At 40.7% G+C, this 23,801-nt stretch overlaps 1 protein-coding gene across 1 annotated transcript; it reads left to right on the plus strand.

Annotated features, from left to right (window-relative positions):
• Nucleotides 1-4,042: 4,042 nt before the first annotated feature.
• papss2b (3'-phosphoadenosine 5'-phosphosulfate synthase 2b) lies at nucleotides 4,043-23,011 on the plus strand. Its single transcript, XM_063003831.1, has 12 exons — nucleotides 4,043-4,092; nucleotides 7,580-7,694; nucleotides 8,718-8,953; nucleotides 9,072-9,210; nucleotides 10,018-10,136; nucleotides 10,263-10,376; nucleotides 11,746-11,857; nucleotides 13,230-13,435; nucleotides 13,569-13,704; nucleotides 18,029-18,297; nucleotides 18,377-18,606; nucleotides 22,235-23,011. The coding sequence occupies exons 1-12, from the start codon at nucleotides 4,066-4,068 to the stop codon at nucleotides 22,371-22,373; spliced, it is 1,842 nt and encodes a 613-aa protein (XP_062859901.1). The 5' UTR covers nucleotides 4,043-4,065; the 3' UTR covers nucleotides 22,374-23,011.
• The last annotated feature ends 790 nt before the right edge of the window (nucleotides 23,012-23,801 follow it).

The following is a 23,801-nucleotide window of genomic DNA, read 5'->3' on the forward strand; positions in this document are numbered from 1 at the left end:
GGCATTTCTTCAAGATAAAAAATTTGGTGTGTAAAGCAGGAACAGATCTACTTTGCAGTCTGTGCTGCAGAATTTGCCATAAATGTTCAATAATCTTTAAAGGTTTAAAATCTCATGTTTAATGTTAAATGACTGTAAGGGCATTCAACCTAATAGAACTTGTTGGTTCCAATATAAAGGGGTCTTGTCTTTCTTAATTACTTTTTTAGATTAGAAATGTCTTTTGTATCTATGGTACTGTTGTTTGTCTGCTCTGTGTATTTGTATTGTTTGTTTATTAGGATTTTAAGGTCATGTTTTAAACTTTTGGTTACATTCATGACAGGAATGATAGTTACTCATTACACAAGGTTTATTAGTTCACAAGGTTATATTGAATACAGCCATGGACAATTTTGTAACTCCAATTCACCTTACTTGCATGTCTTTGGACTGTGGGAGGAAACCGGAGCAAACCCATGCAGACACGGGGAGAACATGCAAACCCCACACAGAAAGGACCTGGACCGCCCCACCTGGGGATCGAACCGAGGACCATTTTTTGTTCTATGTTGCACCCTGTTCCTGGAGGAACGTTGTTTTGTTTCAGTATGTACACCAATCAGCCATGACATAAAAACCACCTCCTGGTTTCTACACTCAGTGTCCATTTTATCAGCTCCACTTACCATATAGAAGCACTTTGTAGTTCTACAATTACTGACTGTAGTCCATCTGTTTCTCTACATACTTTTTTAGCCTGCTTTCACCCTGTTCTTCAACGGTCAGGACCCCCACAGGACCACTACAGAGTAGGTATTATTTAGGTGGTGGATCATTCTCAGCACTGCAGTGACACTGACATGGTGGTGGTGTGTTAGTGTGTGTTGTGCTGGTATGACACAGCAGCACTGCTGGAGTTTTTAAATACCGTGTCCACTCACTGTCCACTCTGTCAGACACTCCTACCTAGTTGGTCCACCTTGTAGATGTATAGTCAGAGCTCATCTATTGCTGCTGTTTGAGTTGGTCATCTTCCAACTCATAGACCAGGGGTTTTCAACCTGTGGGTCGTACCTGTCCAGGTGGCGCGAGTACCTAACTTAAAAATAGGGCTAACAGCGAAGATAAATCGGTAACAAAAGCAATGGCTGCTGTTATAGGATGTGTGTGTCTTTAAGAGAGATGCTCTGTGATTCAGGAGTCGATTCATATACAGCAAAGCGTAAGTTTCTTTTCTCAGACATCTCTATGTTTTTACTGTTACTAATGAATGTTGTGGTTTTAAATAAACACCAGCTACTACAGAACATTTTGCGTGACTCGATTACCTTAAAAAGCTCAGGCTTAATTAAACTGCTATTACCACAGAGTGGTAGCCAAGTCAGACTCGTTCTGGCTGTGGAGCTAAAAGTTTGTCAGTGACAGCAGAGAATCCTGAACTAACAAACTTAGCAACCGATGTACTTTTGCCTCTACTTGGCTCTGTGAAGAAACGTTTCCTGCTCTTATCTACATCAAAAGCAAGAACCGCTTACGATTTACAAAAGTGAATCACAAATTTATATAATGTGCTAATAGAATAGGCTCAGATGGGATCGGGCTGTATTATCTTTTTGAAGTAATAATTTCAATCAGCAAATTTGCATCGTATGTATGATGTGCACAACGTTTATTATTTATTTTATAATTATTAATTATAGCTTTTGCAATGGTTTCTGTGCAATGGTTGACAAGGTGGGGGGGTTGAGGTGCAAGTCCGAGTAGGGGGTGGGGTGGCGCAAGTTCACGGTTGGCACACGAAAAGGAGTGCATGTCCAAAAAGGTTGAAAACCCCTGTTCTAGACCTTCATCAGTGGTCACAGGACGCTGCCCACGGGGCGCTGTTGGCTGGATATTTTTGGTTGGTGGACTATTCTCTGTCAGTGACAGTGAGGTGTTTAAAAACTCCAGCAGCGCTGCTGTGTCTGATCCACTCATACCAGCACAACACACACTAACACACCACCACCATGTCAGTGTCACTGCAGTGCTGAGATTGATCCACCACCTAAATAATACCTGCTCTGTGGTGGTCCTGTGGGGGTCCTGACCATTGAAGAACAGCATGAAAGGGGGCTAACAAAGCATGCAGAGAAACAGATGGACTACAGTCAGTAATTGTAGAACTACAAAGTGCTCCTACAGTATATGGTAGGTGGAGCTGATAAAATGGACAGTGTGTGTATAAACAAGGAGGTGGTCTTAACCTCTTGAGACCTTGCGGTCACATATGAGGACATTACATTTTGGCTTTGTTATGCCTTATTCCTTGACCTGCTAAACTTAGACCGATTGTCCCCATTAGTGGACACTTTTGTCTGCCATCTAGTGGTAGCAAAAGTACTAGAAAACTAATAAAGTTTGTTTCTTTAATAAGTTTTTAACATTATGTTTTACACTTTGGTTACATTCATGACAGAAACGGTAGTTACTCATTACACAAGATTCAGGTTATATCAAACACAGTCATGGACAATTCGGTGTCTCCAATTCACCTCACTTGCATGTCTTTGGACTGTGGGAGGAAACCAGAGCACCTGGGGGAAACCCACACGACAACATGCAAACATGCAAACATTTCCACATAGAAAGGACCCGGACCGCCCCATCTGGGGATCGAACCCAGGACCTTCTTGCTGTGACAGTGTGCGACAGTGCTACCCACTGAGCCACCATGCCGCCCAACTAATAAGGTTAAAAACAAAAGGAATAGAAAAAATGCATTGAAAAAATCTAAGCTCAGGGAGGATAATGCTATGCCTGATTGGTGTATATAGCTGAAATGACAATAAAATGAACTCTTGGTGCAAAATGTGGGCCGGCTACCTGAATCACACCAAAGTTCTAAGAAGCCTAAATGGAACATGTTGAAAATCCAAAGTAATTTTTGGTTGAAAAGGGTTATGTAAGGATGTGGCTATGGGAATTTCCTCCACCTGTCTTCCAAACAAATAGAATACGTTTACAGACACTTTCGTCCAAACCGATTTACAATTATGACTGAACACAGTTTGAGCAAATTGAGAGTTAGGGGCCTTGCACAGGGGTCCAACAGTAGCAACCTGGCAGTGGTAGGGGTTGAACCACCAACCTTCTGATTATTACTGAGCTATCACCAGTCTGGTAATAGGTGGATTGGCTATTCTAAATTGCCTTGATGTAAGTGATTAAACATGTACAAATCTAAGAGCAAATCCAAAGGGCATGTACAAACCCAAGGGCAGTTGTAGCCTAGTGGTGAAGGTACTGGATTAGTAATTAAAGGTTGCTGGTTCAAGCCCCACCACTGCCAGGTTGACACTGTTGGGCCCTTGAGCAAGGCCCTTAACCCTCAATTGCTTAGACTGTATACTGTCACAGTACTGTAAGTCACTTTGGATGAAAGCGTCTGCTGAATGACAAAAATGTAAATGAGGGTTAAAGGCTTTGCTCAGGGGCCCAACAGTGGCAACCTGGCAGTAGTTGGGGTTGAACCAGCAACCTTCTGATTTTTAATCTGGTACCTTAACCACTGAGCTACCACCACAGTAGGTGGATTGGCTACTCTAAATTCCCTTTATGTGAGCCGCTGAACATGTACTTCACATCTAGTGATTACGTGTGGCACTGGACCCAACCTCATTTTTTCTCACATCCCTTTCTGCACTTAAAAAAAATGTTTGTCATGTTGTTTTTCAGGTTACTCATGCTGACTTGCGTTCAGGCTTTTGTTGGTCAAGATCAAACGTGCTTATCGAGTCTTAGCGTTAGTTGAACAATCTCACGCTATTACATTGTTGGTTTTGCAGGACACGCCCCCGTTCGAGTTACATCCAATCACAGCGCGGTATGCTAATGAATATGTAAATGAGGGCGCAGACCACGCCTCTCCGAGTGCTGCGCTGCTGTCTGATTGGCCGGGGGGCGGAAACTCAGGAAGAAAGTTGAATGTGCTACGTGTCCAAGAGTTTTTGAGTCCTGGTGGTGAAGTGGCAGCTATTTAACGCTGCTGTGAGCTGTACAGCCCTGCACTTCATCTGCACTCACAACCGCGATACTGGAGACATGTCCGGCACCAAGAAGCAGAGAACTGTAAGTCCGAACACATAGATCTGTGTCTTCATTACTCTCAGCTGATTCAATGCAGTGCAGGGTGAATGCTGGCTATTCATCACAGCCTGTTAGAGAAGTGTGATCACATCATACTGTGTGTATTCAAAGTTTTCTCTACTGTAGGGAGAGTTTAGACTCTTTACACTTTATAGTTCAGGATTATGTTTTTTAGTTTGATTTTAAAACACTAACCTTGATTGTGCCTTGATTGTTAAGCTGTTAAAACAAACAGTTTCTTTCACACAGTTGACTTCAGTTTAAATGAGTTTGAATGGATTCACTATGTCTTCTTTTTAACAAACAAACAAACAAAAAGAGTCATAGTTTGCAGATTACTTCATCTGATCTCATCAATACAAATCTCAACGTTGAAACTAACTTACTTTACTGGGCAGTTGTAGCCTAGTGGTTAAGATACTGAACTAGTAATCAAAAGGTCGCTGGTTCAAGCCCCACCACTGCCAGGTTGACACTGTTGGACCTCTGAGCAAGGACCTTAACCCTAAATTGCTTAGACAATGTACTGCCACAGTACTGTTACTCACTTTGGATAAAAGCGTCTGCTAAATGCTGAAAATGTAAATGTACTGAATGCTAGATATTTTGGGAATATAGGGCGGCATGGTGGGTAGCACTGTCGCCTCACAGCAAGAAGGTCCTACGTTTGATCCCCAGGTGGGGTGGTCCGGGTCCGGTCCCCAGGTGGGGTAGTGGGGGTCCGATCCCCAGGTGGGGCGGTCCGGGTCCGATCCCCAGGTGGGGCGGTCTGGGTCCTTTCTGTGTGGAGTTTGCATGTTCTCCCCGTGTCTGCGTGGGCTTCCTCCAGGAGCTCCGGTTTCCTCCCACAGTCCAAAAACATGCAAGTGAGGTGAATTGGAGATACAAAATCCAAAATGTCCATGACTGTGTTCAATATAACCTTGTGAACTGATGAATCTTGTGTCACGAGTGGCTACCTGTTCTGTCATGAATGTAACCAAAGTGTGTAAAACATGATGTTAAAATCCTAATAAATAAATTTGGGAATATAACAAATTGACCTGATGACCACTGTTGGCAAGTCAATAAACCATCAAGTAGTCTTAATTAAATCAGTAGACAGTCAAATTCTGAATAATCTTGCACTGCTTAAAAGAAGATTTTGGTTAACAGGCACAAAGTTTGATGCCATTAGGATGATATGACCACACTTATTTGTGCAGATTTCTGGTATTAAAACGGTACCTGTACATAGTCTGTATATTGAAGAGAGATATCAGAAAAATCATTCTGATTAAGTGGTTGGCAAATTTTGGTTATATGGTGACGTCTGAATTACATTACTGATGAATTTGATGGCACCAAAGATTGATGGCACACAGATTATGATCATTTGTTCTATATGGACTGTTATGATTATACAGTGATAGTACAGTTGCAGTTATCTGATTTCTGTTTAAGCTGCTGTACATGCATTTTAAAAAATAAAATGTTTTGGCACAAAACTAGTCTGATGGCTGCTAGTGACAAGTTAATAAAAATGTAATTAGTTTAAGTTAGTAAAACAACACATGGTCTTAAACTGCTGGGTCAGATTTTGTGCAACGTCTTAAATTCCATACGCTCCCCAGGATTAATGCCATATGGAATACTGTGACTATACAACAGTGATTTGGTTATCTGACGGCTATAAAAACATCAGTGTGTAGCTTGCCTGGCTTCTTTATAATCAGCCAAATGCCAGCCCACCCATATAATCTGTTAGCTCCTTATGAAAACAGGCATTTTACTGAAGCTGAAAAGACAGTACAGTGTTTATGGAAATCTAAAGAGGCCATGGTAGATGTCGGACCTGAGTAGGAAAGAAGCTGGAAGGGAGGGAGGGTAAATAAGCGAGAGAAACATGGCTGTGTTCCAGCCTGGCCACCTCTCGTCTTTGCTGGCCTGCATGAATAGTGCTGTTTGTTCCCTTGGTCCACCTCCTCCCTCCCTGCCTTCTTCCACTTTTCTCTCTTTTTTTGGGTAAACTTCTGATTCATTCTGGTGACTTGGTTATATTCATTGAAGGTCGTGAAAATGACCGGTGGTTGGAAATTTGGGTTGGTTGCCACATCTTGTGCTATTACACAAGTCTGTATGATTACTGTTTGGATTTATACAAAATACAGTGATATTGCAGTTTACAGTCAGTTGTGTGTGCAGTTGAAACACCAAAATATTGAGGACACTTTAACCTCTAATAATCTGTGTTTCAATCTGAAGTACAAAGCTTTTGAAGATTTAGGGATTTTGATAAAGATCTAGTGGAACAGATTTTTGCAAAAACAATGCGGTAAATATTTCCCGTGTAGTTTAACATTTTCCCCATGTGTGTTTGGGTTTCCCCTTATTTCAAACATTTATTCAAACAGGTGGACTAGCTACTAAAAACTACACTGATCAGCCATAAGATTAAAACCACCTTCTTGTTGCTACACTCACTGTCCATTTTATCAGCTCTATAGTGGTCTACCTGCTTCTACCTGCTCTGTAGTGGTCCTGGGAGAGTCCTGACCATTGAAGGGGGCTAACAAAGCATGCAGAGAAACAGATGGACTACAGTCAGTAATTGTAGAACTACAAAGTAAGTGGTCAGGACTCTCCCAGGACCACTACAGAGCAGGTATTATTTAGGTGGTGGATGATTCTCAGCACTGCAATGACACTGACATGGTGGTGGTGTGTTAGTGTGTTAGTGTGTGTTGTGCTGGTATGAGTGGATCAGACACAGCAATGTTACGTTTTTAAACACCTCACTGTCACTGCTGATAAAATGGACAGTAAGTGTAGAAACAAAGAGGTGGTTTTAATGTTATGGCTGATCAGTGTATAAGCAGGCTCTAAACCCACCATAACCCTGATAATGACAAATCAGTTTATGAAGATGAATGAATGAATGATTTATGTAAAATCAAAGAATAATTAGATGTTACAAATGACAAGTCAGTACAACATTTTAATAGTGTTCCAGTAGTGTGTGTGTGTGTGTGTGTGTGTGTGTGTGTGTGTGTGTGTGTGTGTGTGTGTGTGTGTGTGTGTGTGTGTGTGTGTGTGTGAGAAACTACACGTAACATTTCCGGGATGAAAAAGTGTTTTGATAAACCAGAAGAAAACTAGTCAAAACAAGGTGCAGAAGAGCATTATCAGCTCTTAAGCTGTGCAACGTGGACAAATACTAGGCTGAATACTATAAGTAAAACTAACATCTAGATAAGCAGTTGTAGCTTTGCAGTTTGGGTACAGCCACTTCTAGGTAGACATATCACTGATCCAAGATTTCTCCATTAGTGTATTATGGTTCATACTGTGGTTTGCTGGAGTCCCAGAACAATGGCTTTATAACCCTTTCCAGACTGTTTTCTTCTCAGGTGCTCTGTTTTCTTTCTGCAGTTATAAAATGTATTATTGGATATTGGATACTTTGTTGATTATTTATTGGGCTTTTCAGGATCTCCAGAGGGCAACAAACGTGGTGTACCAGGCGCACCATGTGAGCAGGAGCAAGCGTGGTCAAGTGGTTGGCACCAGAGGAGGTTTCAGAGGCTGCACTGTTTGGCTGACAGGTCTGACTCCATCACATCAAACTAACTTTTACTAATTATTCACTTCAAATAATGTGTTTATTCATTGTCTGTATTACTACTGTTTTATCCCGGTCATGGTCATGGTGGGTCTGATTCATTGGGCGAAAGGCTGGAAACACCATGGACAGTTTTTAGTCCAGTTTTTAGGTCCAACTGGGCTGCAACTTTGGACTTGTGGGAGGAAACCGAAGCACCTGGTGGAAACCCACACAGACTCAGAGAGAACATGCAAATAGGGCTGTCGCGGTGAAAGAATTTCCCCTTGCGATATTCAGCCTGTCTCAATATCGCGGTATGCGGTAATATCGCCATTTTTTTTGTTTTTGAAAATTATTTAATTTATCTGGATTTTAGAGCCATATAAACAAGCTTTATTGTTAGGCTACGATTCAGTATATTATTGCTTTATAATGACAAAGATGAGACAGCTTTAAGACCAATGAAATGCGTGTTTATTGTTAAATACAGAACAGAGCAGGGATGCGCGTCTTTTCTCTATTAAAAAAGGTTTAAATTTAGCTTCTAGGCTAGATATACATTGTGAAACGAAAAAAAAGTGTTTAGGCTAAATATTTTAAACGCACATCTAATCAAAATATGGTAAAAAAAAAATAGAATAAAGAATAAAGTCTGTAAGACCTTAAACCTGCGTTATCATGCGCGCTAGAAGAACCAACATGTTCACCTGATGTGGTTTAGAGAGGATCTGAGTGGGGTAGCGATGTTCCTGGCGTTACCGATGTTGCACTAATACACGTGTACTGTACCTGCATGCAACTTTACAGAGCAGAGCAAATCTAGCCTGGTTATCGCGCCACTATTAACTATCTATTTAGTACGTATAATTAACATAATATATACTACATTTTAAGTTATTATTCGTTTCAATAAATTTTTATTCAACGAAAAAATACATTTAAATCATTCCAGCAAGAGAAGAATTTTTTGCATACATTTAACATTAAAACTTGAATAACCCCAGTCTGTTTAAATGTTCTTCAGGACTGTCAGGTGCCGGTAAGACGACGGTTGGTTTTGCTCTGGAGGAGTACCTTGTTTCTCATGGTATCCCATGCTACTCACTTGATGGTGACAACATTCGTCATGGCCTGAACAAAAACCTGGGTTTCACCTCAGCAGACAGAGAGGAGAACATCCGCCGTGTTTCAGAAGTGGCCAAGCTTTTTGCTGATGCTGGCTTGGTTTGCATTACTAGCTTCATCTCTCCCTTCACTAAGGTAAAGTGCAATTAATTATGCTTCTTAATAAAAGCCAGTCATCATTGGGACATTTTATATTTAGGATCTTTATTACTTGAACAGCAAAGTGAAGGCCTTAATTTGTTTGTGTTTGCAGGATCGTGATGATGCACGAAAGATACACAAGAGTTCGAACTTACCTTTTTTTGAGGTGTTTGTAAATGCTCCGCTGGAGGTCTGTGAGAGCAGAGACGTCAAAGGGCTTTATAAAAAGGCCCGTGCTGGGGAGATTAAAGGTACGTGCTCAACAAATCATATACAGTGATGTGAATAAGTACTTACCCCATAAAGTCATCTCTGCTATTACATTTTTAAAATTCTTATTAACCACTTTACCACGGCTCACAATAAAGCATGTTCTGATCAAATGCCCCAAATACACCAAAGAGAGACAACAGCTACACACACCTGAAACAGTTAAAGAAACCATCAACCAAGAAAACACAATTCAGTGTCTCCAATTAACCTGGAACTTTAAACTTAAAGTTTTTGGACTGTGGGAGGAAACCTGAGCTCCCGGAGGAAACCCACACAGACACGGGGAGAACATTAAAATTCACGAAAGAAATTCGCCCCCCGCCAGGGGATCGAACTCAGGAACATCTATCTGTGAGGCAACAGTGCTACCCACCGAGCCACTGTGCTGCCCGGTGTAAAACGTACATAAATAAATAAATTATCTTGGTATGAACCGCAGTGGGTCCGTTTTCCCCTGCAAACACTGGGAGGAAAAGGCAGGAATACCCTGGTTAGGGCCACTTTTCATTACAGGGTTTTGCCCGGGTGGGCTAGTGTATTATACCTTCTGTGCCACCAGGTCATTATTACTAGGAATTCACTATAAAAACTAGTAAGAGAGATAAAGCTGCTAAACCAACTTGTGTTTGAAATTTTGATGGTTTGTCATGTGAAAAACCAGTACAGTACCAGTAAAGTACAATGGCAGGATGGATGAAAAATGCAATGGATAGTACAGGTAAAACCTGATCAGCTCTTGTTTTTTACTTCAAAGGAAGTTTAATTCTGTTTGTCTTTCTTTTCAGGCTTCACAGGAATTGACTCTGAATACCAGAGGCCAGAAGCACCAGAGCTTGTGCTGAAGACCGGAGAGCTCACAGTGAATGAGTGCATTCAACAGGTGGTTGATCTTCTGAAGGACCAGGTGGGAAAATAAATGTTCTGGAACATTGTTTCAGCTACAATTAACCGCTACTGTATTATGATTAGTGTTTGAGGTGTGTTTATGTTTTTTAATTTAAGTAATAATGAGGATGGTATTTGCTTACAGGGAATTGTGCCCAGCAGTGTTACAGAGGAGGTTATTGAACTGTTTGTACCTGAAAATAAGACGAACCTAGCACTGAGCGAGGCCAACACACTTCCTTCTGTAAACATCACCAAGGTAAGACCAGGTTCATTCCTGTTTTTAACTTCATGTAGGCTAAATGGCTGCTGCATTTTCCTCCCAATCTAGTCATATTTAATTAGCCAATTGCATTTCACTTCCTCTCTACTGCTGCAGACCTTCACTCCTGACTATCACACGCCTCCTCTGACACGTTTGCAGAGGCCGACCGCTTCTTTTCACCTGTTCAAAGCGGGTTCATACAGAGATCTGTATCGCGCATGGAGAGTCACGCACTGATCTCCATTATCCTCCGTCTCTGTGCAGGCGCCATAGATCAGCCAGCAGAGTTGATTGCAATGATTGCATCAGTTATGAGGAATCCCCTCCAGCAATCCCACCCACTGACAAACCAATCAGTGTCCATATAGGCGTCCGGCCTTCCAGTAGCATAGCTCTGTTGTGCTTGTGCATTTTTCCACTGCATCACTCGAGCGCCCATCCTGCATTTTTGTGGCAGATTGTGTGCATCATAACGACATGCCTGCCTTAGTACATAAGTAATCCAAGAGGTTACACAGCATATGTGAAGATTGAAGGCAACACCTATAAATTGTTAACTGAAAAAACAGAGCATCGCTGGGATCTTGAGCTCTCGAGTTTGAATCCTATATGTGCTATCGACATGCCCGTCCATCTAATGGGCACAGTTGGCTGTGCCAGAGGCAGGGTGGTCGAATGGCACCTGCATGAGAGATTGATGAATCAGGTAGCAATGCATGACTCTTGTACTTAATACAGCTTTCCATGAGACTCTTCCTCTGAGACTCTGGAAAAAAGTGGTCAGTGACTAGATTGGGAGGAAAAAGAGGGAAAAAATGCAATGTTGTCATTGGCTTAGTATATACAGTATATGCAACTTTTAAATAGTTCTAGCATTACAGCTCTAGTCAGATTTTTATGAATGTCATGTTGTTCTTATCAGCTATCAGAGTACAGTTCAAGTTAACGACTATATAAAACATGCTTCAGGTGGATTTGTACTTGAGGTGTTAAGGTTAAACTCTACTTATCACCTAACTGATTATGCACATACAAAATAGCACTTGACCTCCAGTTTACCTTAAGTCAGCTGCAAATGAACACAGTGAATTCCCAATGTTGAAATTAACAGACCTTAATTTGCATCAATAGCACACCGTGCTCTAACTGAACCTGTGTCATCATATCCTGAGGTGACTAAACTGACATGTAGACACACACGGTGGTTATGTGACATTATCAGATTCATTACAAATTATTTTAATGAGATGTACAAACCACAAAATAAACAATTTGCCTTGCTTTGTCTGTAATTACATAATTTTGTAACGCCTCTGCTATAGCAGTAAAGCAGTAACATAAACCCTGGTTTGTGTTGCTACAGCTGGATCTTCAGTGGGTACAGGTGCTGGCTGAAGGGTGGGCCACACCTCTGAAAGGGTTCATGAGGGAGAGGGAGTTCCTGCAGGTCCTCCACTTTGGCGCACTGCTGGATGGTAAGAAAATTCTGGAAGCAATTCTACTTTTACCTTCAGAGAAATTTGGATGCCAGCTGTTCCTGAGCATAAATGTTTTCTGCCAAGATATTGCTGTAAACCAAGCTGTAAAATCCAACTGCATTTTAACTACAGTTCTTCTCTACAGCGAAGTATTCATCCCAAGTCTTAACATTTTCATAGACATTAACCTGAACCTTGTCTTTGAAAGTCAGACACTTGTGTTAAAAATTACAAAATTAAAATGTTACCATATAACTTTATATCCTCTTTGGTTTAAGTCAAGTCAAGTCAAATTTATTTATATAGTGCTTTTTACAATAGACATTGTCTCAAAGCAACTTTACAAAATCCAGGACCAACATATACAAAAACCCCTGTTGAGCAAGCCGAGGGCGACAGTGGTAAGGAAAAACATTACAGGAAGAAACCTTGAGAGGAACCAGACTCAGCATGGCCCATCCTTCTTGGGCGGTCTGGAAAAGACAACTTGTAACTAGTGAACAAATAGTTCAGTTAAATTTACACAAAGTAATGAGGCAACTGTGCCCCCCTTCCTTCTTGCAAAAGTTCTGCCAGGTTTGTAAGGAGGTCCTGGTGTACAAGATTTGAACATTTTGTCTCAGATGGGGCCATGATCCAGGTTAATGGACATGTATTTTCTTACATTTTAACCACTAGTGTTACTTCAGGTCAGTCAGGCTTTTTCCAAGTTGAACATATGAAGTTGAACATTGACTTTAGTCGACCTGTGCAGTTTAGAATTACTGAAGTATTGTTATTTAGCTGATTAAAATGATCTAGATTTTGTCTGTGGACAGCCAGTATTGTTCAAATATTTGAAAACTTAGGTATTATCTTTTCACATAATACAAAATGTAAAAATAGTTTAAGATCATGCTCTGGTGGCACAGCAGCCTAATGCGCTAACACACCACTGCAAAGTCTCAAACTGGTTGGCGCCCACAGAAACACAATTGGCCGTGTTTGAAAGAGGCAGGTTGTACAGAGTCTTCCTCCCAATGTTGCTGCAGGCAGGTGATAAGATGTGCCAGCAGATTGGACACGTGTCGGAGGGGGTGTGTAGTGATCCGGCTCTCCTTGATCAGATGGGGAGTTGTGTAGGTGGCAGCGGATTCACAATCAGAAGTTAAAAATAAATAGATTAGGAAATATAAAAATCGGGCAACTGTAGCTCTGTGGTTAATGCACTGGACTAGAAATCAGAAGGTTACCGATTTAAGCCCCACCCTTGCCAAGTTGCCACAACTGGGCTCCTTAACAAGGCACTTAACTGCAAATGTAAGACAATTGCTTAGAGGGTTAAATCATTGTTAAAAGCACTGTATTTTCTCTGTACTTTTACTTCCAGGTGGCACCATCAACCTCTCTATACCCATTGTGCTACCAGTCTCCAAGGAAGACAAAGAGAGACTGGACAGTTGTGCTGCTTTTGCATTAGAATACAAGGGTCGCAGAGTGGCAATCTTGCGAAACCCTGAGTTTTATGAGCACCGTAAAGAGGAGCGCTGCTCAAGACAGTGGGGCACGACGTGCCCCCAGCACCCTTACATCAAGGCAAGAGAAAGTCCACAAACACTTGTCAACCCTTTTAGATTTGTCTTGTTTTTGTATCTAAACTGAATTTGCACGGTTCTGGTTGTATATTGAAGTGATTCTTTTTAATTTCACAAACTGGATTCCTTCTTAGATGGTAATGGAAGGTGGTGATTGGTTGGCTGGTGGAGAATTGGAGGTGCTGGAACACATCAAATGGAATGATGGACTGGATCAGTATCGCTTTACGCCAAGGGAACTCAGACAAAAGTTTAAAGAAATGGGAGCAGGTAATATACACTGGGTTTTTTGATAAAGGGATTTGTTTTTTTCCCCATTTAATTACAGTGCAACTGTGGTAAAGGCAAGTCTGTCATTTTGCAATGCACACAACGAAGTGCAGCTGTTGGTCTTTGATTTAGATTCATAAACCGTAACAATATTTTTGATCACACAGACGCTACATTGAATTATTGTCTTTATAACTGATGTGACTGACATATTAAATAGGCCTACGCCTATCAGTCACATTAAAATAGCCTGACACCTTACTCTACCATTAGGAAATTTCCAGTATTGCTAGCTAGCAAGTTATGTTTACCAAACGAGAACTTGGGTTTTTGTCTTTTGTCAAAACAATCTACTGTGCATAGTAACTGCCGGATTGGATTTCAAACTGCTTCATTGTATTAGGTGTTAATATCTGTAATCTGTCATTTCAACAAGTTTCTTATATCTGAAAACAGTTACAAAGCCATTTCCATTGCTCTGGGGCTGAAGCAAACCACAATAAGAGCGATTGTGTCCAAATAGATAAAACTTGTGGTGAAACAGCGGCGACCTTCCAAATTTTTTCAAAGAGCACACTAAAGTATCCAGATGAACTACTGAAAGGCTGCAGGCCATGTTTGTCTTAGATAAGGTCAGCATACAGAATTTTACCATTAAAAAAAGACAAAGCCAAACCTACAAGAAATTAGGGCTGCCACTAATTACTATTTTTCTATCGATTAATTTATAGACAATTTTATCAATTAGTCGATTTAATCTAAACGATTAATTTTCCTCCCAAAAATTTCATTCAGAATCTCATTTAAGCTTCTTTTAACAACAGACTGTATGGCATAATAATATGGCACAAAACTAAATGTAAACAGAGTTTATGTCCATATTATCAAATTCTTAAGTGCTCCATATTAAACAAAGTGCAACATGTGTTTATGGCATTCTGTACACAAAGCAAAGTGCTTAAACTTATAGCAGAAATAAAATAGTTAGAGGTAGCCATGTTCACTCAAAACTTACTTCACATTCTAAGCGATGTAAATAAAGTGGTAAGTGTTTCACAAGAGAAGCTTTAACCACAAAAATCTTGAGCCCAATGCAGCAAAGTGCACTGCGGTCTAACTGAACTCGCTAAGCAATACGGTATTCCAAGATCTCCTCGATTAAGAAGCTTAATGAAACAACATAGAAGTAAAGGTTTTGCTGCGTCTCATGCGCCCTAACTGAACTCGCTAAGGAATGCGGTATTCCAAGATCTCTGGGAGTAAGAAGCGTAATAAAACAATGTAGACGTGCAACATGGCGCTAGTGCTGCTATGGTATACCATCGAAGCTTTGCACAGTGTACAAACCACCTTTTTGTTTTGTGCCAGTTTTAAGTATTCCCAAACATTTGATGATTTGGGTCTTGGAAAACTTTTTTTTGAAAGCTCTACAATCGGCCTCTGACTGCTGCAGATGGCATTTTTTAAGAATGCGCTTAATGCTTAATGCCACCAACCAGTCGACCAATGGTGGCAGCCCTACAAGAAATTAGTACATGGAAAAAAAGGCTTTATATAACACACACTTTTCATTTAATTTCATTTATTTTTTCACTAAAACAGCATATCCTAATACGCTGGACAATATTTGTTTATTCCTTTAATATAAGATACGGATAAGGCAGGGTTCAAGTTCAAGGTCTGTTTTATAGTACAATGAGTTAGAAATTAACAGTGCAAGCAGAACAAATCAGTTCAGCTCTGGATTGCAGTAATGAACCAGTAATTCTGTCAGCAGTTTTGTTTTTGTGGGAGGAGCAGCGACAAAGAGAGTTTAGTAGGTTTATTTTACAAAGGAAGTAAGGAAGCTGTTTCCTAGTGGAACGGAAAAGCAATCTCCTACTAAACATCTGTTAGTGATCCATATTCAGTCAGGCAGAATATTTATGGCAGAAAATACATTCATGCCTGAATGCTCAATATAGTGTGCTAAACTAGTATCAGTAACAGAATCAGTTTCATGGATCAGAGGTTGCAACTGCAAAGCACTGGGGACTTGGTTTGTTCAAGTACTCTGGTTTTCTCCCACCTCACACAAAACACACAGATGTTGGATTGACTACTTTAAAGTGCTCCTTGGAGTGCTGGTGTGTGTTGCCATGTAATTGATGCCTAATAGGCTAAATAAACTAGTGAACTAATAACAAAAGCATTAGAAGGTTTCAGGTAGCACAGTGGTAAAACACGCTCACCCACCAGCTCTGCTATCGGCTGGCCGGGTGCCTATACAGATAATAATTATCTGTTTCTGAGGGTGGAATGAGAGTGCATTCCTCAAAACTGCTGCAGTTATGATTTCTGCTGAAATGATAAAAGTTAGCAGCTGGGTTTGATCCCCTGGTGGGGTGGTCCGGGTCCTTTCTGTGTGGAGTTTGCATGCTCATGTGGGTTTTCTCCGGGTGACATGCAAGTGAGGTGAATTGGAGATACTAAATTGGCCATGACTGTGTTTGATATAACCTTGTGAACTGATGAATCTTGTGTAACGAGTAACTACCGTTCCTGTCATGAATGTAACCAAAGTGTAAAAATGACTTTAAAATCCTAATAAACAAACAAACATGGCGTTAAGACTAAGACTTCCGCTGGCTGATTGATGCCTCCTGCACAAAGACTGGGGATAATGGAGGTTGATGCATGACACTCCGTGCTCGATACGGATCTCTATATGAACCCTCTTAGTGCAGGGAAAAAGAAGTGGAGATCAGCAGTAGAGGAAGCAAAATTCATAAGCAGAGGGGAAAATGCATGCATAGAAAATACAAAAAAAACAACAACGTAAAAACGTAATGCATGAAGACTCTAATGTATTTTAAATAATAATATATAATCTGATTTGGTGATGAATGAGAAATGAGACTCAGTTATGTTTTAATTCTTTTAGGAACATAATTACAGTTAGAAGAGGAAATAGGAATATTGGACCTGTGCTCATTTCTCTTGAATGCTCTACAGGACTACGTTCTGTTTACGGTTGACCTGAGTCGATAAGTCGATAAGTGAAGCAATGTTTAAACAACAAACAAAACCTGACCTGCCTGTGTGGTGCAGCAGTGTTAATGACACCAGTAAAGACCTCAACAAAATGCATTTAGCAATATACTACTCTGTGTAACTAAGATATGTTCAGAAACAAAAGTGTTTTAATTCAGGAAACAACCTGTCAAAGTAATAGATTTAAGTAAAAAGGGGGGAGTTGAGTAACTGGGAAATATTAATGTTTTTTTTGGTTGCAAATTGTAGGTGGCACGGTGGCTCGGTGGGTAGCACTGTCTCCTCACAGCATGAAGGTCCTGGGTTTAATCCCCAGTTGGGGCAGTCCAGGTCCTTTCTGTGCGGAGTTTGCATGTTCTCCCTGTGTCTGCGTGGGTTTCCTCTGGGAGCTCCGGTCTCCTCCCACAGTCCAAAAACATGCAGTCAGGTTAATTGGAGACACTGAATTGCCCTATAGGTGAATGGGTGTGTGTGTGTGTGTGTGTGTGTGTGTCTGCCCTGTTGCTATTACACTGCTTAAATAATAAAGGGAACAATTAATCAACACAAAATTATTTAAACTTCAGGAATCAGCTTTGGTGCAAAAGAATGTGACAACAGGTGCAATTCAGAGGCAACATCAAGACAACCACCAAAAAGAAAACGGTTCTGCAAGTGGTGGCCACAGACAAATACTCTCTTTATCCTGCCCAGCTGATTCTTTTCTAGTTTTGCATTTTGCTAGTGTCCTTGTCACGACTGGTAGCATGAATCGGTACCTGCAGTCTATTCAGGTTGCATGGGTAGTCCAGCTCCTTCAGGATGGCACATCTACACGTGCCATCACAAGACGGTTTGCTGTGTCTCCCAGCACAATCTCAAGCGCATGAAGGAGATACCAGGGTACCCACCGTCTCATTAGGAGTATGCCCAGACTTTAAGTGCATACATTCACATGGGGGCCACACACTACTGAGTCACATTATAAGTTGCTGTGGTCAAAATTGATTTAAGTTTTATATGCTGATTATCAGTGTGATTTTTAATCCGGGCCTCAGTGGGTTGGTGATTTTGATTTCCACTGACCATTGTTACATCATTTTGTTCTCAACAAATTAAACAATTTATATCCGTAAAGAACTTGAATCTTTTGTTCACTGAGATCCGATGCATGAGCAGTGTAGATTTAAAATAGAGGAACCACTGACATCAGCAGGCTGCAGGCTACAATATTACCCAACCTGTCTGTTATGTTTGTACTTTTTATTATTTATGGATGCTTCCCCTAAACTGACTCGGCTCTCTCTTGCAGATGCCATCTTCGCCTTCCAGCTGCGCAACCCGGTGCACAACGGCCATGCGCTTCTGATGCAGGACACCAGACGCAGGCTCCTGGAACGTGGCTACAAGAAACCCGTGCTGCTGTTGCACCCGCTGGGAGGCTGGACCAAAGAAGACGACGTGCCGCTGGATTGGCGCATGAAGCAGCACGCTGCTGTGCTTGAGGATGGCGTGCTTGATCCTGCCAGCACCATTGTGGCCATCTTCCCCTCACCCATGATGTACGCCGGCCCCACAGAGGTAGGACAACTGGATCTTATGACAGAAGCTGTGAGAGTGTTTTATACAGCTGTTAAAATGAATCTGTTTCTTCCTGTAGGTGCAGTGGCACTGCAGAGCCAGAATGATCGCTGGCTCTAACTTTTACATCGTGGGCCGTGACCCAGCGGGCATGCCCCACCCGGAGACCAAACAGGACCTGTACGAGCCCACACATGGAGGCAAAGTGCTGACCATGGCGCCGGGCCTCACGTCTGTGGAGATCATTCCATTCAGAGTTGCTGCTTACAATAAAGTGAAGAAAATGATGAACTTCTATGATAAGGACAGGTTAGATCTTGTGTTATCTCAACTCAAACTTCTGTGTGATGTTGATCATGCTTATATAGAGTGGGTTTCATGTCAAATGAATTAATAAATTATAAACACTGGTTGTGTTTTACTGGTAAAACACTGAGTGCATGCAGGAATACCCTGTGGGCCAATCCAATACATGGTTTCTTTCATCTGCCCTTAGACATAGCTAGGTCTATCAGGCCGGGAGGCAGATATCATTGCTGAGATTTGAACCCAGTTAGACTGCTGCGCCACTTGAGCCTCTCCTAAGTATTTCTTACAACAACAAAAAAACTCATCTGGAGGGTGGGACAATGGATGAAATAAATACAATTTAAAGAAACACGTTGCAGTTAATGAATTGAGCACCACCGAATACTTGCAACCCCTCTTTACCAACTAAGTCTTCTCCTATAAAAATTGATAATTAACATTGGAGAATACACACAGAGCAAAGAATCTTAAGAGCACTACTTTATACAGAATCACTATTTTGTCCTGGCTTCCTGAGTTCCCTTACAGACTTATTTTTCATTTAAAACCTGCTGGTATATCGTGTATTTAATCCAACATGGGTTTGAGTGAGTATAAAGACGAAGAAGCCCAAAAACAGTATCGATTCCTTGCCATACATACACCGATCAGCCATAACATTAAAACCACCTCCTTGTTTCTACACTCACTGTCCATTTGATCAGCTTCACTTACCATATAGAAGCACTTTGTAGTTCTACAATTACTGACTGTAGTCCATCTGTTTCTCTGCATGCTTTGTTAGCCCCCTTTCGCTCTGTTCTTCAATGGTCAGGACTCTCCCAGTACCACCACAGAGCAGGTATTATTTGGGTGGTGGACCATTCTCAGCACTGACATTGTGGTGGTGTGTTAGTGTGTGTTGTGCTGGTATGAGTGGATAAGACACAGCAGCACTGATGGACTGAGAATAGTCCACCAACCAAAAATATCCAGCCAACAGCGCCCCGTGGGCAGCGTCCTGTGACCACTGATGAAGGTCTAGAAGATGACCAACTCAAACAGTAGCAATAGATCATCTCTGACTTTACCTCTACAAGGTGGACCAACTAGGTAGGAGTGTCTAATAGAGTGGACAGTGAGTGGACACGGTATTTAAAAACTCCAGCAGCGCTGCTGTGTCTGATCCACTCATACCAGCACAACACACACTAACACACCACCACCATGTCAGTGTCACTGCAGTGCTGAGAATCATCCACCACCTAAATAATACCTGCTCTGTAGTGGTCCGGTGGGGTCCTGACCATTGAAGAACAGGGTGAAAGCAGGCTAAAAAGGTATGTAGAGAAACAGATGGACTACAGTCAGTAATATTAGAACTACAAAGTGCTTCTATATGGTAAGTGGAGCTGATAAAATGGACAGTGAGTGTAGAAACAAGGAGGTGGTTTTAATGTTATGGCTGATCAGTGTAAATGTACATTTCTTTTGTACAATTACATCATTTTAAACCCACCTTGACTGTTGTCAGAACCTTTATGCCAGGGCTGCCCAATTTGGGGCCCGCGGGCCAAACTTGGCCCGCCGTCTCTTTTTTCTGGCCCGCCTCACTATATCAAAGTAGCGCTTACTTTTGTCAGTAGCTGGGAATTTCTTTTAAGTGTTGAACTGCCTATAACGCTAGCTGCAATTCATTGGCTGACCACAATGTTACATGAGACAGTGGATAGGAGAGGGGGGCGCTGTGGAGCTCCTGTCAGCAGACATGATGACACGAGTGAGGCTGTTAATCATGGAGCGTATGAGGCAGTGGCATTGGATAAACGAACATTTAAAAACAGTTTGAATATTTTTTCACCGAAATAGATTAAACCGCAGTTTGCCTCATCTGCGGATAGAGAGTGGCTGCACTAAAGGAGTACAACATCCGTCAGCATTACGAAACAAAACATGCACACCTGTTCTCAAAGTACAGTGGCGAGGAAAGGTGAATATATTGAATATTTGAATATTGATGGTATATACGTATATATACAGTATATATTTTGCTTTGCATGTTTTTCTTTACAAATTTACATTTGTTCAAATATTTCTGCTCCTAAAAAGAAACATCTATCATCCGTTGAAATAAATAAAAGCACTGTTAATTAGAATAAACAGTAGTGTTTTATTTAACAACAAAAACGTGATATTTTTAAATTTAATGCAATATTAAAATTAGGGTGGGCGATTTTCACGATTAATTCGAATGAACGTTTTCACACGATGTTAGAAATGTGACAATCGCGATTGTTTACATACTTTATATTTTAATTAAAATACCAACATGTCAGTTTAATATCAAAAGAGTAAAAACAGTAAACGGAAGACAACAGGGGTCATACACGGTAATAGTTAGATTCAGAAATAAGGAGCGCAAACACGATCGGCAAAACTTCACAACTGAATCAAAACTCCGGAGTGGGAGGACCAATCAGAATTGACTGACCGGAGACTTGTGGTAGTCACGTGACAGTCTGTGAGAGCATGGGAGTTGTAGTCAATATTGTTAGAAGCGGAATGTGCCCCTCCATCCACCCCCCAATCACAAGGGGACAAAATGAAAGCTGAGTGATTACTTGTGGTCCCCCAGTGTAGATACTGATACACTAACTTCATTGGTGAAAACAGTATACAGGCTTGTGTTTCTTTTAAGAAATCTGTAAAGAACTTTTTGTAGCTTTGCACTTTTCTTAATGTAAGGAGGTTCTGCTGCAAATTACTTAAAGTGAGTTGTTTGTGAGCTGTTCCTAAAAAGCATATAGCTAATTAAGATTTATGTTTATTGTTAATTGTTATATTGTTATTGTTATAAAGTTTGAGTCCCTTGAAAAGATAATTATAGGTGGTGCTGTTACTATTTTTTCACTTCTGCAGTCTTTTAAATTAAAATGCAAAAAAAGTCTTTTTTTTTTCAATTGCATTATACAAAAAAAAAAAAAAAAAAAAAAAAAAAAAAAAAAAACACAATCAGAATCTTTTTTTTTTTTTCAATATCGCCCAGCCCTAGTTAAAATAACTTTTAGTTTTGGCCCGTGGCCCCTCACTGAGATTAAATTTTGGCCCCTTATAAGGAATTATTTGGGCACCCCTGCTTTATGCCTTCCGAGACCCTTTTTGGCACAAAGGTGGCACCTAACTCCACACAGAGAAGACCCTGGCTGCCCGGTTGGGTATTTGAACCCAGGCTCTTCTTGCTAACAACTGTGCCACCGTGCCACCTATTTGGCAAACATAGTTTTGTCGTATTCCATTTGTGTATTTTAAAATCTTCTTCACATTCTCGTATGACTAAGGAAATTTGGCCCCAGTGACCTCATTTATACGCCATTAAAATAAAGGCATGGGTGGCTGATTGGAAGGTCCTACACTCATATGAAACAGAAAGATTCAAAGTAAAATTTCAATTTAAATAGGAAGAAAGTTTATGTTTTGTTTGAAATAATAATAATAATGATAATGTGGTAACACAGTAACAGAAATGGGTGTGTTCCAGTTTTTTTTATGTTTAACTACCAACACTATCTTTTAACTACATGTTTGTTGTTGGACGTGTAATGTATGTTTGGAAATGCACTTAAAAACGTGACATTCTGATCTTTTTCAGGCACGATGAATTCGAGTTCATCTCTGGAACCAAAATGAGGAAACTGGCCCGCAGTGGAGACAATCCTCCAGATGGCTTCATGGCACCCAAGGCATGGAAAGTCCTCACTGATTATTATAGCTCCCTCCAAAAAGATTAACCCGAGTGGGCCAGTAAAACCAGCCTAAAACCAGTTCAGTGTAACGAATATGTATTTACTACAGATTATTTATAAGCCTCATGAACTCCTGAGTCATTCTGTAATTATATTACATACAGATGATTTTTAATAAGAGATTTTATAGACTTTATAGAGCACAGTGTAGGTTTGAAACAGCTGGTGCTTGATTTGAGATTAGGTTTATCAGCATAGTAACACTGTATGTTTACTTTCCTGTATTACCTTTTTACATTTTACATAATCATTTTAGTTTTTACAATTTTTTATTAATCTTACCAATGTATTTAGTGTAACTTAAAATTGTAACAAAATGTATTTATGAATGAAGATGTTCGTCTGAGACGTACACAGAAACATAGTTTTCACAATGGCTGATTGAACTACACCGAAAAAAAAATATTATATACCTCAGATTCTTAAATAAAAGACTACTTTTATTACTGGAATACCCAGTCTTTAGATTTTAGTCCTACTGTGCCTGACATTTTCATATTCAGGATTAACTAGCGGTAACAAAAGATCTATGCAAAAAAGACAAGGTGTAAGTGTGTGTACATGTGAAGGTGTTGTACTGCACAGTATGTGAAGGAGAAAAACATGTACAGTGGGGTCAAAAAGTATTTAGTCAGCCACTGATTGTGCAAGTTCTCCTACTTAGAAAGATGAGAGAGGTCTGTAATTTTCATCATAGGTACACTTCAACTATGAGAGACAAAATGAGAAAATCACATTGTAGGATTTTTTAAGAATTTATTTGTAAATGATGGTGGAAAATAAGTATTTGGTCAATAACAAACAAGCAAGATTTCTGCTCTCACAGACCTGTAACTTCTTCATTAAGAAGCTCACTCGTTACCTGTATTAATGGCACCTGTTTGACCTTGTTATCTGTATAAAAGACACCTGTCCACAGCCTCAAACAGTCAACCATGGCCAAGACCAAAGAGCTGTCGAAGGACACCAGGAAGAAAATTGTAGACCTGCACCAGGCTGGGAAGAGTGAATCTACTATAGGCAAGCAGGTTGGTGTGAATAAATCAACTGTGGGAGCAATTGTAAAAAAATGAAAGACATACAAGACCATTGATAATCTATCTCCCTTGGGGTCAAGATCTCATCCCGTGGGGTCAAAATGATCATGAGAACGGTGAGCAAAAATCCCAGAACTACACGGAGGGACCTGATGAATGACCTGCAGAGAGCTGGGACCAAAGTACCAAGGCTACCATCAGTAACACACTACGCCGAGAGGGACTCAAATCCTGCAGTGCCAGGCGTGTCCCCCTGCTTAAGTCAGTACATGTCCAGGCCCGTCTGAAGTTTGCCAGAGAGCATATGGATGATCCAGAAGAGGATTGGGAGAATATCATGTGGTCAGATGAAACCAAAATGGAACTTTTTGGTAAA

This window comes from Trichomycterus rosablanca, chromosome 10 (genome assembly GCF_030014385.1).
Source record: "Trichomycterus rosablanca isolate fTriRos1 chromosome 10, fTriRos1.hap1, whole genome shotgun sequence".
NCBI lineage: Eukaryota > Metazoa > Chordata > Actinopteri > Siluriformes > Trichomycteridae > Trichomycterus > Trichomycterus rosablanca.

What these genes read in the sequence shown, in the direction of transcription:
- papss2b (XM_063003831.1), top strand. Translation starts at nt 4,066, where the DNA reads ATGTCCGGCACCAAGAAGCAGAGAACT. An exon ending in CTGCACTGTTTGGCTGACAG is followed by an intron (nt 7,695 to 8,717) that starts GTCTGACTCCAT and finishes AATGTTCTTCAG; the next exon opens with GACTGTCAGGTGCCGGTAAG. An exon ending in TTGATCTTCTGAAGGACCAG is followed by an intron (nt 10,137 to 10,262) that starts GTGGGAAAATAA and finishes ATTTGCTTACAG; the next exon opens with GGAATTGTGCCCAGCAGTGT.